The 16,715-nt window shown below is 56.2% G+C and overlaps 5 protein-coding genes across 5 annotated transcripts; all 5 read left to right on the forward strand.

Moving 5' to 3' along the window:
- Positions 1-1,214: 1,214 nt before the first annotated feature.
- LSCM1_04387 (uncharacterized protein) lies at positions 1,215-3,377 on the forward strand (the record flags this gene model as incomplete). Its single annotated transcript, XM_067321896.1, has 1 exon — positions 1,215-3,377. The coding sequence occupies one exon, from the start codon at positions 1,215-1,217 to the stop codon at positions 3,375-3,377; it is 2,163 nt and encodes a 720-aa protein (XP_067176991.1).
- A 548-nt stretch (positions 3,378-3,925) lies between these two features.
- LSCM1_04388 (uncharacterized protein) lies at positions 3,926-4,450 on the forward strand (the record flags this gene model as incomplete). Its single annotated transcript, XM_067321897.1, has 1 exon — positions 3,926-4,450. The coding sequence occupies one exon, from the start codon at positions 3,926-3,928 to the stop codon at positions 4,448-4,450; it is 525 nt and encodes a 174-aa protein (XP_067176992.1).
- A 1,275-nt stretch (positions 4,451-5,725) lies between these two features.
- Positions 5,726-7,999, forward strand: LSCM1_04389 (uncharacterized protein; the record flags this gene model as incomplete). Its single annotated transcript, XM_067321898.1, has 1 exon — positions 5,726-7,999. The coding sequence occupies one exon, from the start codon at positions 5,726-5,728 to the stop codon at positions 7,997-7,999; it is 2,274 nt and encodes a 757-aa protein (XP_067176993.1).
- A 2,487-nt stretch (positions 8,000-10,486) lies between these two features.
- Positions 10,487-12,214, forward strand: LSCM1_04390 (uncharacterized protein; the record flags this gene model as incomplete). The annotated part of the gene is made up of 1 exon (XM_067321899.1): positions 10,487-12,214. The coding sequence occupies one exon, from the start codon at positions 10,487-10,489 to the stop codon at positions 12,212-12,214; it is 1,728 nt and encodes a 575-aa protein (XP_067176994.1).
- A 2,415-nt stretch (positions 12,215-14,629) lies between these two features.
- On the forward strand, positions 14,630-15,955 carry LSCM1_04391 (uncharacterized protein; the record flags this gene model as incomplete). Its single annotated transcript, XM_067321900.1, has 1 exon — positions 14,630-15,955. One exon carries the CDS (start codon positions 14,630-14,632, stop codon positions 15,953-15,955), a length of 1,326 nt encoding a protein of 441 aa, XP_067176995.1.
- Positions 15,956-16,715: the final 760 nt, after the last annotated feature.

Genomic DNA, 16,715 nt, shown 5'->3' on the forward strand with positions numbered 1-16,715 from the left:
TTTTCACTCGCGTTTACCCCTTTTCCCTCTTCAAGCCGAAGCTTGGAGGAATGCGAGCGTTGTGCTTGCTGTCGCTGCGTTGTTGTTGCAAGCTGTGCGGCCCTCCCTTTTCGGCCCTCTTTTTGCGCCGATTCACCTCCCCCCCTTTGTGAAGGATGTCGAATGAGTGTGAGCAGCGGTGAACAGCAGTGCCGAAACGGAGACACGCGCGAACACTGTGCCGACAGTGAAGTGTCTTGACACGGAATGTGGTAGGTGCACGTGTGACTCCACCACTTCTTTGCCCTCCGTTTTTTTCTGTGCGTTGCTTCGTGCCTTAGTTTCACTACGCTGCACACCGCCACCATCAAGAAACGTTTTCTTTCCCCATCTTCAAGGAATAGATGCCGAGAAGTGAGGTATTCAAGACTGTGGCTCCTCTTTTCTACAGTCACATCTCTTCAGGCGCCTTCGTTGAAGTGTTTGGCGAAGGCTACGGATCTTGCCCTCCCTCGACTCCTCCCCTAAGTCCCTTCCCTCCGTTTGGCGATAAGCAAAATATTTTGGGTTGCTCTGTTCTAAGGACCTTCCAGGGCAGGGCACGAAAGAAAAAGGAGCAGAAGCTGACTGTAGCGCCTCGCCTCAGCTCTCAAGAGTGTGCGTGTCTCTTTCTCCCTAATCCTTTGTTTTTGCTGCTGCTCTTTGTTACCGCGCCCTCATGAGCGACTGTCAAGCTGTCTTCTTACACCGTCTTGTGTAGCGTTTATCGAGGCGAAAGGGAGAACAAGAGAGGGACAGCGCATAAAGGATCGGAGAGTACTGCGCAGAGTGCGCGACAAGGAGCATCTTCTTTCCCTGGCGCTTTGCCGGGTGCGCGCCGTATTGCGCGTTTCACGTTAACGTATCTCTTTGTATTCACGAACAAGCGAGCTTGAATGAATGCACCACGTTATTGCATCAAACATGAGAGACGAGACGCTCACAGATGGAGCACATCAGAGATGAGGTGCGGCGAAAGGGGTGCGTTTCTCCATGGTACCACTTGACTGTACGAAAGCCACCGTGCGGATACTCCGGGGAATGAGGTGGGAGCCGTGAAAGCGACTTCCGTCGTAGTGTTCTTCCTACTTTCGGCTGCATGGAAGTGCTCCGCAGCGGTACAACACGTCCCCGATCTTCGAAAGCGTCCCTCCTTTTCCTCCGCTCTCCCCAGTCGAATCCGCCCATATTCATGGATGATCGGCGAGGGCATGCCTTTAGTGGGCAACTCCACTGAGCACTCGTATACACCAACCGGCAGGCAATGGCTTGAGCGGCACCCCAATGCAAGCAGCTGCGGCGCTGAAGTGCAAAGGCAGCGCATGAGACAGTACTATCACTCTGTGTTTCACACCGAGGGAATGGACGTGGCCGTGCGGAACGTCGCCGTGGTGCAGCGACCGTGGCTGCAAAGCTGCTACGTCAATCGACGTCGTGGTCGTATTTGCTGCCAGGCTGTGTCTGCCCACTTTAGGCGAGGAGGGTTGCACGTGGTGGCCGACGTGGATGGTATCGCAGCGTCGTCGCTAATGACGGTAATAGCAGGGCGAGGCACACAAGCGTCAGGGGAAATATGGGTCGGTGATGCGAATGTCGACGAGCAAACTCGGCTGCGCCTGATTTCTTACGTGGGGGCCGAGTCCCTCTTCGTCCCTCTTCTGTCAGTGGAGGACAATTTGTGGTTTGTGGTGCACCTCCATCGAAAGGAACGGCGCAGTTGGACGCGAGAGTTAGTGTTGACCGCTGCCAACTTCGTCAGTCTCGGCCTCCGCAAGAAAGTGGCCGACCTCTCACAACGTGAGAAGTTCCGCTTGCGGGTGGCGCTTGAGCTCGTACTGGACCCACCGGTACTGTTCTTCTCGTACCCCTTCGAAGCCATGGGCCTGGTAGAGCAAAGCGAATGCACTCAGCTTCTCTCCCGACTCTGCGTAGACCTAATGAAAACAGTGGTGTTGAGCACGCGATCGATGCCCATGCCCCTGTACAGTGCTGCCGACACCCTCCTCCTCTTTGGCACGGGAGGAGTGGTGCTGTTCTCGGGGAAGTGCCAAGACGCCATATCATACTTCAACTGCCTTTGCATACCCAAGCACGTACCGCAGCCGCTTTGGAAAGCATTGCTACGGCCTGAGATGGAAGCGCACATTGCCGAGGACGATCTACGAACTTCCCAGGCGCCATCACTCCCCCATTCTAATCGCAGCTCCGTGTCACAAAGGTGTGCCGGTAGGCCAGAGAGTCGCTTGCTCTCAGCTATGTGTACGCCACCGCGGCTTTCGTCGCGGCCTTTTCTGCTCGACGACCTGAGCCGCACTTCCCCGCCGCCGCTCTACCGCCGTGCGGCTGACGCAGGGTCAATACCAACTAGCGCGGTCGTCGAAGTGGCGACCAGTGGAGATCTGATGGACTTAGCGGTGGAGTGGGCCGAGAGCGAGTCCCAGACCATGTTCTACGCCGCCAAGTACTACGACTCATCGGTGCATGCAGCTCTCCTGTCATCACTAGACTTAGCTACCACTCCAAGCAGCGCCTCAACGCGCACCCCGCCTTCACCCCGTGCGCTACCAACTTGCGCCTGGCGGTTTGGCGTGCTGCTCAGGTACACGCTAAAGCAGATTGCAGCGGACGCGGAGCTGTTGTCAGGCGCAGCGCTTCTGTCCCTCGGGCTGATCGTTCTCACCTTCGCGGTGCATTTGCAGCCAGAGAGTCAAGGTGGCATGTACAACATTCGCGGGCTCATCTTCATGGCATTTGTCCTCGTCCTTCTTTCGAACCTCACCGCGATCGAGAGTATGCGCGACCAATTACATGTTGCTCTCGGCCACCGGAAGCGAGAGCTGTACGGGTCGCTGAGCTTTATCGTGTGTCTCAGCGTCCGCGTTGTGCTCATCCGCACTGTCTACCTGGCCCTCTTCCTGCCATTTGTACTGTTCGTGATGCGCTCATCTTACTCGCTCGCCATACTGGTTGGCCTTGTGAGCTGCGCCCACGCTGCATTTCAGTACCTGGTCGCCTTGCTTCCCTCGCGGCGGTGGGTGATGTGGGTGTCGTACGCATACTTTGGGTATAGCATCATTTTCTCGGGGTTTCTGCTGAACCTGCGGACACTTCCGCCTCCTCTCGGCGTTCTCAGCTTTCTGCGGTGGGGCTACGGTGCCGTGATCTACACGTGGCTGCACGGTAAAACATTCCAGTGCGACGGGGCTGGGAATACTTCCTACTGCTACACAGGCGACGGCTACCTTGAGGTAGAGGGGCTGCAGAACGAGTCTGTTGCGTCATCCGCTTTAATTCTCGCCGTTTCGGGGGTCTCCATGATGGGGCTCCTACTTGTCTTATGGTCACTGAGGACTGCCTAGCTTGCTTGTAACCGGTGCCGCTCCTCTGTACGTATCAAAACAGCCACAAAGGCACTCGTGTATACGCAAAGGGCTGAATGGACGACAAAGTGCTCGCTTGCTCAGTTTGAAAATTTGTGAAGCAAAATGATGCTCAAAGACGCTTCTGGCTCCCTCCTGCTGCTTACGCCAAACGACCCCTTGATGCCACCATGCATTTGAGCGCGAACGAAGGGGAGGTGATGATAAGTGTGCCATGATACCATTAGAACGGATGCATGGTATTTGTGAGTTTCTCACTCATCCACGTGTGCATCCTCTCCACAACCATTCGCTGGCGCGCACGCACTCGATTTCTTTCAAATCGACCTCCTATTCTACTCGGCTCACCTCCTTTCTTGATGGAGGTCACTGACACTTGCGCGCCGTCTGGGAACCGCACCGCTTCTGTAAAAGAGCGAGATTTCGTTGAAAAGAAGCGCCCGTTGCTGCCGAGGTGAGTCATATGCCACACCTCTGTGAGAGCACTGGCTTCCCGTTCGAAAAAGAAAAAGGGCGGACAATGCATCATGGACGCCTCCAGAAAACGGCACAGAGGCAGCGCTTCAGAAGCGGCGGCGAGAAGCGATGAGGGCGACGCGGCCGCGATCCCCGGGCGTGAGGCACGGCACCACGCGTACAGCAGCAAGAGCGCCATCGCTTTGGCATCGAAAGCAGAGGAAACGCCTGAGGATGACAGCGACTACGCCGTCTTGGTGAAACGTAGCTCGGCGCTGCTGGCAAAGCTCGGAAAGCGCAGCACACTTGCCAACTGTGCGACTCAAACCGGCAGCAAGCACGAGGAGGCAACCGAACCTATGACACTTTCATGTGCGCTGGAGAGTTGCAAATATAACTGGCACGGGGCCTCTTGCTCTGCCGACTCTCTCACGTTACCCTTTGCTACAGCGAAGCACACGCTGTCCACAGAACCGATTCGTCGCTCCGCCAAGTGCACGCAAACGGACTCATCCACCTCGCTAGAAGCTCGCAAGAGGCTGCTGGCTGCAGAGCTGAGTGAGCTCTACACCCTGTTGCACGTATTCTTCTCCTGACACGTGCGCATACTAGCCAGTCACTTTTTACTCCTTGCTTTCTTCCTGTCGTGCGAGAGACATACGCGCTGATGGAATAGGCCGCTTTATGGATAGCACCACTTTCTTTTTTTATTGATTTTCCTACTGCTTCTTACGGCTCAAGCAACTGCATCAATGGCTGAAGCGCGCAGTGGGCGACTCAAACTGTGCGTACGCATCTCTGCGTTCGCCTGGCGTTATAGCGCTTCGAAAGTGCACTTCAGTCCACTTACCCGAGATGTCAGGGATATTCTCTCCAAGGGACGCTGACTGTTGGTGGCGCTCTTTGTCAGCAGATTCTGCTGGACCCACGTGTACGCTTTTGCTTGTCCTGTCGCCTCTGCTCCTCCTTTCTCTCCTTCATCTCTGCCTTCTGCCTCGTTCGCCCTTTGCCCACGACGTCCTCTCTTCTGCGCGTTGCCCACATGCGTCTCAGTAGCCGCTGGTACTCGGTCGCCCTGCCACACATTTCTTTTCCGTTTTTCTTCTGAGCGTTCGACCTGGAAGAGAGGAAGTGGGGCCATTGGAAAACGACATGATGGGAAGTGGGTCGAGGTACGCTCTGCCAGTCCAACGACATGCCTTATGAAGCGCATGCCTTTGTGTCGTTGGGTTTTACTCGTTTCAGATCTCGAATCGAGCTGTTGTACGCGTTTGCTTTTCCTCCCCATCCCCTCCCTTTGACCACCTGCCATGGCAACGATCTACGGGCGACAGAAAAGGGGGATGCACAGACCTGCTTCTTCATGAAGTTTGTTAACCCTGTGATGACCTGAGGACAAGGGAATTCTTACTGGTAGCGGTGCCAGCGCCAGAGGTATCAAGGGACGCGACTGGAGGGATACCAGATCCGTATACACTTCCATGGTAACCGGAACTTCTCCAGTGATGCAGGCTAGGGAACCGTGTATTGCAATACGCATCATGCTTTCGACGTTGGTTATCTCTCATGTCTTCTCTCTCTCTCCCTCCATTTCCCTCTCGCTGAAGTCGAGGCTCTTTTCTTTTTTTCTTTTTTTTCGGATTGCATTACGATCATCCGTTTTTGAGCGATTGGCTCAGACGTATTTTTTTTTCGCTTTGATTCCATCATTTGACCTTTTATGTTCATTTTTCCTCAGGGGCCCTGCAAAGCACGCTTGGCTGTGTACTGCCCCTATCTTTAGTGCCATTCGCCTTAGTCCGCAATAGGCTTCGTATTCTGCGATTTTCCACCCAGCACGAACGTACTGTGCTCGCTTGAGGCCATACACCATGAAGACACTGCACCTCCATCACTACAGGGGCCGAGAGGCTGAGGAGCGCTACAACCTCGAAACCCCTCGCAGTCTGTTTGCTCAACGCGCACCGACAATCAGTGGTGGCGACCCCGTGGCGAAGATGGAGGAGATCCGAAATTACGTTCACAACACGATGGAATTATTCGAGATGGTGTTTGACTGCCTCCCATATGAGGAGTCCTTCCTTGTGCCGCCCACTCACAAACTACGCCATCCTATGATCTTCTACTACGGTCACACCGCATGCTTCTACATCAACAAGTTGTGCGCGGCAGGCCTAACAGAGCGCATCGACCCGGCCCTCGAGAACATGTGCGCCATCGGCGTCGACGAAATGAGCTGGGATGACTTGAATGAGGCGCACTACTCCTGGCCCAGCGTGGAGACGGTGTGCAAGTACCGTCGCCAGGTCCGAGATCGCATTGAAGAACTCATGTCGAGCGGTAAGTTCCCTCTGAAAATGCCGCTGACACTAGAAAATAGCACCAAGAATAATGCCAACACCTTCTGGTGGGTGATGCTGATGTGTGCCGAGCATGAGCGCATCCACTTCGAGACGGTCTCCGTGCACGTCCGCGAGTTGCCAATGAAATATGTTTCTACAGCTATGTCTGATGTTTGGCAGCGCTGCCCTGACGTGAGTTCTCGGGCGCCAATCAACGAGCTCGTGCCGATCGCCGGCGGTGAAGTGCAGCTTGGCCGTACTCCGGACTCGGCTTTGTATGGCTGGGATTGCGACTACTCCAACGGAAGCAATCGAGTCACAGTGGCGCCCTTCAAAGCGAGCAAGTATATTGTATCGAATGCCGAGTTCTTTGCGTTCATGAAGGCGGGCGGGTATAATGTGCAGCGGTACTGGGACGAGGAGGGCTGGAGGTGGGTGCAGTGGAGGAAGCCGGAGCACCCCTGGTTCTGGGTGCGTGACGAGGCCCGCTCGAGTGGTTTTGCGCTGCGCCTTCAGACGGAGCTGATTGATCTGCCCTGGGACTGGCCGTGCGAACTTAACAACCTCGAGGCTCACGCCTTCTGCTCTTTCAAGAGCGAGCAGCTGGGCAGGAGGGTTCGCATGCTGACGGAGGAGGAGTGGATGCTGCTATTCGAGCGGTATATCGGCAAGGACCAGCCGGAGTGGGGTGAAAGGGCGCCTGGCAATATCAACCTTGAGCACTACCAGAGCAGCTGCCCGGTTAACAAGTTCCAGCACGGCGACCTGTATGACGTGATTGGCAACGTGTGGCAGCACTGCGAGACCCTCGTCTATCCCTACCCCGGATATCGGGTCCATCCCCTTTACGACGACTTTTCTCTCCCCACATTTGATGGCCGGCATGCGTGCATGAAGGGTGGCACATGGGCGAGCACCGGCAATGAGGCCACCCGCGACGCCCGCTTTGCCTTCCGCCGCCACTTCTTCCAGTACATTGGCTTACGCTACGTGGAGGGACCTGAGGTTTGCCAGCCGCAGAGCAAGCGTGGTGGCTTCGGCCTTGATCCCGAGGTGGATGTCATCACTGACACCTGCTTCCGCGATTCGTTTCAGGGCTTGCCAAATGGCTGCGCTGCGATAGCCGAGTACGCCAGGAGGATGTTCCTCGAACATTCCATGGTGCCGCCGGTGAGAGCAATGGACATCGCCTGCGGCGGCGGCCGGGTCACATTCGAGCTAACGGGGACCTTCGAAGAGGTGCTCGGCGTCGACTATACGGCGCGGCGTCTGATGCCCGCCTTCGCCATTCGCGAGCGAGGTGAGTGCCAGTACAGCGTTGAGAACTCTGCCGATAGTGAGCGCGCCGCACGCACTGTGAAGAGTGAGAAATTCCCGTGGGGGCCCACCCGCGAGCGCGCCACGTTCTTCCAGGCAGACCCCACAAACTTGCACGCTCACCTCTCCAACTTCTCGTTGGTTGTGTGCTGGAATTGCCTGGAGCGCAGCTACCGCCCAAGTGCCGTTCCTGCCCACCTGCTCAGCCGTATTGAAAAGGGGGGTCTCCTCGTGATTGGTGGTGATTACAACTGGGACAACATCAAGAAGGATGCCGAGGACGCCGACAAGCAGGACAACACGTACTTGAACGACCCCCTCATCACGAGCAAGGGCGATCTTCAAAGGGAGATCTTTAACCTCCTGGGCGGCAGTGAGGCGGTAGAGCAGGTGGGCGAGGTAGTGTCTATCCCGGTGGCCTTCCCAGAGACGGAAGACACGGCTGACATTCGTGTCATGCAGCTCGCAGTGTATCGAAAGAAGTAGGAATGCGCACAGAGCTTGCCTCGATGTCGGAGGAACAAAAACGCCGCGACTTAATACGCGAGTGGGCAATGACTCCCCCTTTCACCCCATCTTCTGCTCTTTTTTTTCGTGTTAGCCAAGCTCCGGAGTGGCGAGGGATGCCACAGTGCGTGCCGCCTCTCATGGGCGCCGTGCGTCCACTCTGCTTGGAGAAGCCGAGCAGCCCCCTCCCCCCTCCACTCTCCTATTCCCCGCCAAATGCCGAGCTGCTTCCCGTGGAGACGGTGGACATGCGCGTGTCATTCATACGCTAGGCGGCTTGTCGACGCGGCGGGAGTGCGTCGGACCCGGCCCCTGCTGCCTACTGGTGTGTGGAGCGTGTGCCATGGCGAGGGGTGCGCCCGGCGGTGGCGTGCGACGCGTGGGCTGGCTAGCGTTCGAGGCAGAGGGCGTGCACAGGTGCGTACTACCTGTGGTGAGCCCCACGCGCGATGGCGTGTGTGGGGGGCCGGCAGGGGATGAGAGTTGGGCGGTTGCGCTCTTATGACAAAGGATGGGCATGCTGAACAGCAGCGAGCTCCGGAGCAGGAAGGGAAAGGGCTGATGAAGGGGTGCGTCACGGTGGCAGGCACGCAGGTTTCAGGGGATGAGGGTGAGCGGATCTGGCGTGATGGATCTGCGTCAGGTGCTGCCATGCATTCCTGGACGCACTTCAGGCCAGTTGAGTAGTAAGAGGGCCCGAAGGGGCAGACGCGGGCATGATAAGCCGTTTTCTCTAGTAGAAGGCGGAGGGTCGCACTGAGATGTGGCTCCAGTTTCAGTAAATGTTTGTCTACCATGGAGGTAAATGCACACATATGTGTCTGGAAGGAAGTTCCCTTTGTCTATGACTACCCCTCTTTTAAGATTCACGGAGGGGAGCGCGGCGGCCTAACCTGCGCCAAAGGCACGGTCATGCACATGAGCAGACCAGGTCATCTCAAATGCAGGTTAGTGGCGACTCTTCTCTCTTATCCCATCACCTCCTTGCAGAGTAGTCGGGAGAAAAGCGAGGAACGCTAATGCTGAGGCACTGCGGCTGGTCGAACATGAGCAGGTTATTGGAAACGTCAGCAACAGTGCATTCCCCCTTTCAAAGAAGAAAGAGAAACATCACCACCACCGACAAAAACGGCTACTTACGACTGCTTGATTCATTTCTGAGCTGCACTGGAGCCACTATACAGAGTCAGAAAAGGTGCGCGACCGTACCTTTCCGATGGTGGAATGGTATGCGGAAGGGGTGCCATATCTTTGCACTTTGCTGCACCCCTCGTGCATTATAACTCAGCACCTTGCGTTTTTTCTCCTTGTTTGCTATTGTTGTCTTTGGTGCGAGTGCTTCAGCGTAGTTTGGAGCACGACCATCACGCACGCGCTCACGTGCGCCCTTCCTCTTTCTCTATTTTTGCGAAGACATGTGATTTTCTTTCTTCGACTAGTACTATTCCTGTACTTTTGGCTGGTGTACGCATCTGTGCACCGTCTCGCCCACTTGTCTCTTCCTTTGATTTTTTAAAAATCAATTTATGCTTTGTTTTGTGCAGTGTACAAGCGAACAGGCAAAACAACACACTGGTTTTACCCTCCAATTGGCGGGGGAAAGGCATCAAAAAATGAAAAGGAGAAAAAGGGGAGCGGAAGTGAGCAAATGGAAAACAAACAAAAAAAGGTAAGTGATCATAGTGACCGAAGAAGAAACAAGAAACGAACATGCAGGCAAACAGAAAGAAAGGGAGATATGAAGGACATATGGGAAAGAAGAAAAAAAAGAGGACAGACGAAAAAGGAACTTCATTCATACTGGGAATCCTCCTCCCTCCCTCCCCCGGCTCGATCCACACAAGCTGCGTTCTTCGCCCATTCGCTTTTACGCGACCATTGCACCGTTCGGGGCGCAGCGACAATCGAAGCTGGCATCTAGACCCTCCTTCCCTTCTCCCATGAAGGTGAAGCAGGGCTGCTCCATGGAACGATTTCTCATGCTTGCCCGGGCCAGACCCGGCTGCCGCTCTGAGGGCGCGTTTTCGCTCTCCATGCCCTCGCAGAGTGATATCCGCTTACTTTCCTTGCACCGCCTCATGCCAAAAGAGGCACTTTGCTCTCCGTGTGCCCGTCTTCTGGAGCCACTCTCGGCACTTCCTGCCTATGTGCCTGTGTGAGGGTGATTTCTACCGACAAGAGAGGATCGCACACTGTCTCTTCTCTCCTGCTTCGCTTCCGCGGCTACATATGTTCACCTTTGCATCTTTGACCTACAGTGAGGTATTGCAGCGTATCTGTGCAGGGGGCGAGCAAGCGTTCTTCTGCTATCATCGACCTCTCCTTCTGGAACGCTGCCTGTGCTCCGGAGAACGGGTGGGGAGTACAGAGAGAACGTAGCCTCCGCAAGGACCGGGCAGCGGCATCAGCAGCCTTTTCACACTCCGGCTTACAAGGCATCAGAACGTTGAGGAGAAGTTCACTGCCATGATGAAAGGCAGACGCTTGACTGGACCCGCTGCCGTTGCGGCTGTCCGCCTCCTAAGTGTGAAGCCTTCCTTCAGTGGCCGGCGTGCATGGCGGCCACACTGCAGGGCTCCTCTTCTGGTCACGAGCATCCTTGCCGCCACACGGCATTTGACCACTACTGATGCCAGCAATGCCTGTACCGCTGCTACGCCCCGCGCCTCGCCAACGAGTGAAGCAGCTGCACCCAGCTCAAAAGCCTCTACGTGCAGCGACGAGTTGCCGCCCATCATCGACACCCCGGCGCCACCGCGACCTGCCTTCTACGTTCCACCCGAGGAGCGGGACCCGAGCGATGAGTCACTTGCTTTTCTCAAGCCCGGTAGGCCACTACAGCATCTGGTGCGCCACAACGTGGAGGTAGAGCCTCCGGAAGGCCTTGAGCGGGCTCCGTCGCTTGCTGAACGCCAACGGGCCGCCCCCACCTACATGGATGCTGACGCTGCGAGAGTGAGGAGCACAAGCGTGCACGCCGGGCAGTCTCTTCTTCGGCGCTCTGGGATAGACACGAGCGCGTACTACTACAGCGCTCCACACCCACTTTGTGCTGCGGAGGAGACTGGGCCACCGGTTGGTGCACTGGACGCGTCGCACCGTAGTCGCCTGCACATTCTCCGAGAACACACTCCCCGCGGTGAATTGGAGACAGCACCACCCGGAGCCGAACCCGCGACGAGTGCCTTGAGCGGTGGCCGCGATGGCGCGGGCAGTAGCGGCAGCATTGCAAAGGATCAAAGCATCTTCGCTGCGTCACACGAGTTTGCCACGCTAGAGAAGATACCTCAGGAGCTTGAGGACGGGAGAGAGCGGGCGGCCCCGAAGCCCATGGCTAAGCAGCTGGAGGCGGACATCAAGAAGCTCGAGTACTACCAGGGCACTCCGCAGTATGATGAGCTTCTCGCTGACTTTCGTGCCAAGTACGGTGTGGAGGGGTCAGCGAAGGGGGGCGCAAAAGGTCCTGTTTACACGGCCAACGAGGTGGAGCACGGCCTGGAGGGGCAGCCCATCGATTACCACCGCCTCAGCACCAAGTTGCAGTCGAAGCTCTTGTCTGGACCGCGCGCGTACGACCCTGTCACGATCATGCAACAGCACGGTGTCCTTCGCTTCCAGGGCTACGCGTTTCCGCCCACGGTGGAGCTCGGAAAGCTGAAGGGAGACGGCGACGAGCTGAGGGCGCTGCACAATTTGCACAAGAGTCACCCTCTTGTCGAACAAGTGCGGCGAGGAATGAATGCGCTGGTTGGGCGCGAGGATGCGCGTGATGACTACGTGGCGATGGAGAGCAAATCAAAGGAGGACACCCATCTCTTGTATCGTACCTTTGGCCTCGAAGCGGTGCAGCGGCGGCAGATACGGTACATGCTGACCGATTTCGATCACGCAGACAGAAACACCACGTTCCATGTCATGATGTCGTACCCGTACACAGATTGGATCCACGTGTTTTACATGATGCTGGTTGGCTGGTGCTTGTATCAGCTGCAGGTTAGCTGTGGCGCCTACGACTTTTACGACGAGTATCTGGGTCTTGACCTTCGTCAAGTGCCGCGGCTGCAGAAGCCGGTGCTCGCTGGTGTCACCATTGTTGTTATGATCTTTTTCTTCTTTCAGCCTCTCTTGGTCGCCAGCATTGCGACAACAAGGGTGTACCGTATCGTCATGAAACGGCCCATCGGCCCGCCATAGGGTGTGTGCCTTTGGGTTGATCATCTTACGTCTATGTCTGCTTGCTAGGGGCCGGCAGATCGAGTGGTTTTCGACGCGCGCGTACTGTCGCGTTTCGTTTTTTTTTATTTTTCGTGGCACCGCGCGTTTTAGTGTGCACGTGTGTATCTCCGACTGGCTGACGACTTTGCGCTGCTGCAAGTGGTGGTTTTACGTGGAACGTAGACCAACTTCTTTGCCGGAAAAAAAAGGTGCATGTGGAGCGTCAGTGAAGGGGGCCCTGGTTGCCGTTTCGAAGCTGTTATGCAGACTCTGTGCAAAAAAAACAAAAAGGAAGTGAACGCAGCGGTCGGATGAGGTGCAGCCATGACGAGTGGGAATGAGCGCAAAAGCCTTGATGTGCAGGCACAGTTGAGAGGTATTCTGTGTGTGAGCTGTGCTGCTCCTCGACGATGCGCAAGACCAGTTGCCCACATGCGATAGCGGGGGCAGTGAGGGCGCTGCAACCCTCCGTTCTTTTATCAATGGGCGAGCTACGCCTCTACTTTTGATTCCTGCTAGTGCGAATGCTGCTGCCTTCTCTCTTCATCTCCTGCCGCATCCTTTTTCCTTGCACTCCTCTACCTGTAATGGCCAACATACGGCGCATCTCCCTTGTCTGTGCTGTTGCCTCACCTGTCTTCCCGCCTTACTCGTGGACCGCATTCACGGAGTGCTCCCTTTTTTATTCGATTCTTCTTTTGCTTATTTTCCGTTCCTCCACGTGTCACAAGGGGCACCCATCTACTTTGCGTGTGTCGGCTTGTCTTCTCCATTACCCCCTCCTCTGAGCGCGTAAAACATCTTCACGATCATCATTCAACGCCCCGTCCGCCCCCTTTCTCCTCTCCCCTTTCCGTTTTCCCCGACAGAAGAAGAAAAGGACGAATACAGGAGAGCAGACAGTCGGCTGATTTGCTGTCGCCCGCTTCACATCCAACAACGGCCTGCAGCAACGGCGTATATAAAGAAGCTAATATATATATGATACTCGACTTCTCTCTCTGCGCATGTCTCTTCTGCTAAGCTTCCATGTTTGCTATTGAATGAGTGAGCAGTAACTCTTTCTGGAAAGCCTCTTGCGTCTCTTTCGTTCTCGTGGCGAAGAGGGGGAAAAGCGCCGAGGAGCGATTCAGAGGAGAGACACGTGGTAGGTCGCGTCCCTCTACAAGTATTTCGCCAGCCCCTTCCAGCTTCCTCTGTCCTCGCCGCCAACAAAATAGGCCGCACGCCTTTGCCCGTATTTTCATCTTTCCCCCTTTTCCCCACTCCCATTGAAGCCTTCTCGCACACCACGTCAACGTTTTTCTTTGTCGTTCACCCTCGTCATTTTCGTTCTCCCCCCTCTCTCGAAATTGTTTTCCCCCTTTTTTGTTCGTCTTTGTGTATGGGCTGCTTTTAGTTTCGCCGCCCTCTCTGCTCTTTTGTTGGGGCAGACGCTTGTTTTGGTCTTTCTCGTCGCAGTGCACCTTCCACGCCAAACATCGATTTCGTTCTCCTTTCCGTGTCGTACTTGTGTGTGCATTCTACGCCGCCGGAGGAGTTGAGGTGCGCCAAAAGACGAATTTAGTACAAAGGTTGTGTGTACATATATATATATATATGTTCAGGTCAAGTCTCTTCTAATTGTCCTCCTCTGCCACTCCCTGAGGTCTTTGGCCGTCTTTGTGGCCCGTCGTTCCCTCCCCCCCACTTTGCCTCTCTTCCTTTATCGCTTGTGTCACCGCTGCAAGTTCGGCCGCCATCGGTGTGCCAGCTAGTGTGTGTGCGCAAGTGGAGCTCTTCTTCAGTTTTCTTCGCACCTTTTGGTGAGTATGTGTGTGTTTGTAAGTGCATTTTTCTTCGTCTCCACTGCCTGCCGTGTCGTGCCGTTGCTGCTCTGCCGAGTGCGCACTTTTTATCTGAATCAGGACCGCAGGAATACCGGCGACAGCCGCTTCTCTTCTTTTTCCGCTCCTCCTTCAGCTATTTTCCCATTTATGCGCTGTTTAGCTGGTCCCTTCCCACCCTTACTGAATCTCGGCTCGGCTGCTCCTCTTCCTCCCTCTATCCCCTCATCATCGCCTCACTCCCCGTCCCTTCACTTTGACCCCTCTCTCTAAGGGTGCTCATCATTCCACCGGCGCTCTTTGGAGTCGCATATGCGTGCCCGTGTTGCCCATCTCCTTCGTTTCCTTTTTTGGGGCGTACCACCGCAGCGCCTGACTGTCTTTGGTATTGCAATTCTTTGCCGTTTTCGCTTTCGTTCTCGTTTTCCTATTCTCCCGCTGACCAGCTTCTTGACGGTGCTGCGCGCTCGTTGTAAAAAAGGGACGCCCACGCTCAAACGGATCAGCAACACAAGGGAACAGCGTGCGAAAGACACTATCCGCTCTCTCTGGCGCTTCAAAGGGTAGGATGTCAGGACACCGCTTCTCGGAGAGGCTGGCGCCGGAGGTCGACTCGGCCGCCGCCGCCGCCGAGGAGCCCCTCTCTACCACCAGCGCATCGACGGGCGGTCACCACTCGGTCAAACAGCCACGCCACGTTGCTTTTCTCGTCGAAAGGGAGTTGAAGGAGACGGAGGCAGGAGAGACGCCACGCGCTGCCCGTGCTGGCCGGCGCAGCGGCGCCGCCACGTGGCCTACAGAGGAGCAAGGCTCATGGAGCGGCCGGGCAGAGGCCGATGCGCTACGGCAGCGCGCGCTGCAGTGCGGCGAGGATTTCCTCCGAGTGGCAAGCGGGCTCGGCTACGAGGTTGTGACGCATACCCCTACTGCGTTCCTTAGGCGTGGGGTGACAGAAAAGACGTCTGCTCCGGCCGCAGTCGCCAAACCTGAGAAGCAGGCTGGTACCGGCTGTACGACGGCGAAGGGTGCGACGGCGTGCCCCAGTCTCGGGGGCGCCCCGCTCAGCCCGCCGTCGGCTGCTGTGACCACGGGGGGTCTTGCTGGCTCTTTCCTCTCCAGCAGCCCGCCGATTTTCCTACAAGAGGGCGAGCTTGACAGTGGCAGCAGTCGATCCAGCTCCGCCGGCACCGAGGAGCAGGTCGGCACGGTACCAGTAATCGGCCCACTGCTGCAAGGCAGCGAACCGGTACAGCACCGCCTCTCTGCCGATGCGCCTCTGCGCGCACTCGAGGTGCAGGCGCAGCGTATGACTGGGGCGCACGCCGGCATAAATCGCTACCCCGCAGCGATCACGTCCTCGCTTTCCTTGCCAGATGGCATGCCCACCTTGGCCGCAGACGGCAGTGGCGGGCGCATGTCATCCCACCGCCTACCTCTCACCGGCCTCGGGGTGGAGCATCACACCAACGACGGCGCCAGACATCCAGCACCCACGGCCTTCAACAACCCGAGGCTTGTGCAATCGATGCCTGTCACAGGTCACCCCTCACCGTCGAGTGGGTCGCCGTCCCTTCATCCAGCCTTGCCGCCACGTACAGTTTTTGCCTCCCGCAACCACCCTGTCACCGCCTCGCTCATGGTCCCTGGTCAGCAGAGCAATGCTTTTGCAGTTCGACTCTCTATCTTGGATGCCGCCTCGTCACGTGCCGCCAGCAACGCTAACATTTCCGTGAGCACTGAGCACCTCAATGGCCACGAATTCGCGAACGCCGGAGGCTTGCAGAGCACGAACAACCGCTTCTTCACACCCTCCTCGGACGCGCTGAACACACCAGCGGTGCGCATGATGGACGACGACGATTGGCCACGAATGGCGGGCCGTTTGATTCAATAAAACAAGAACGGCACAACGTGGGTTGGGCTGCTGCGCGCCTGCTTCGTGTACTGCTCCGCTTTTTCCAAAGTTCGACGGGTGACCCTTCCACCTTGAAGGGCCCTTTAAGAGTCAACTTCTGCTCTTATTTCCCTAACCCCCCCGTCCACACGCCCACACACATAGCCGCTCCCCCCCTCTCTCCCTCGTCACGACTGCGTTTTTTAGTTTCCGGGCTCGTATGAACGCACACAAGCACACATACCGCTTTGTTGAGTGCCTTTGTCGTATGTTTTGTGCTCGCCCCGCTGCTCTGCCGCGCCTTAGAGTTTTTTCCTGCCGTGTTTGCGTTTTGGTGATCTTCCCCATTCCTCTGCTTGTGAATTGTACGCGCTCGAGCTTTCTCTGCATCTCTTTTTTTCTTCTTCCTTTCACTACCCATTCGTGCAAGTGATCGCCTCTCCTCCTGCCTTTCTCAGCTGTCGTCCCACCCTCAATAGGTTCTTGCATCCCCCGCAAAAGAGGAGATGACCTCACTGAATGTTTTCCTCCTATCCCACCTTTCCTCTACCTTTCTCACTCGGCTCAAGCCATACAACCTTTCCTCCATGCTTCCCCATAAACACCACCGTGCTTCTTCTCTCTCTTTTTTCTTTCTTTTTTTTTGATATCACACCTGATTGTTGGATGCGGAAGTAGAAAGGGGCGTCCCCCCTCTTTACTCTCTCCTCCTTCACATCCATGAAAAGCGGAAGACCGACCTGCTGCTGTTGTTGTTGTG

This window comes from Leishmania martiniquensis, chromosome 29 (genome assembly GCF_017916325.1).
Source record: "Leishmania martiniquensis isolate LSCM1 chromosome 29, whole genome shotgun sequence".
NCBI lineage: Eukaryota > Euglenozoa > Kinetoplastea > Trypanosomatida > Trypanosomatidae > Leishmania > Leishmania martiniquensis.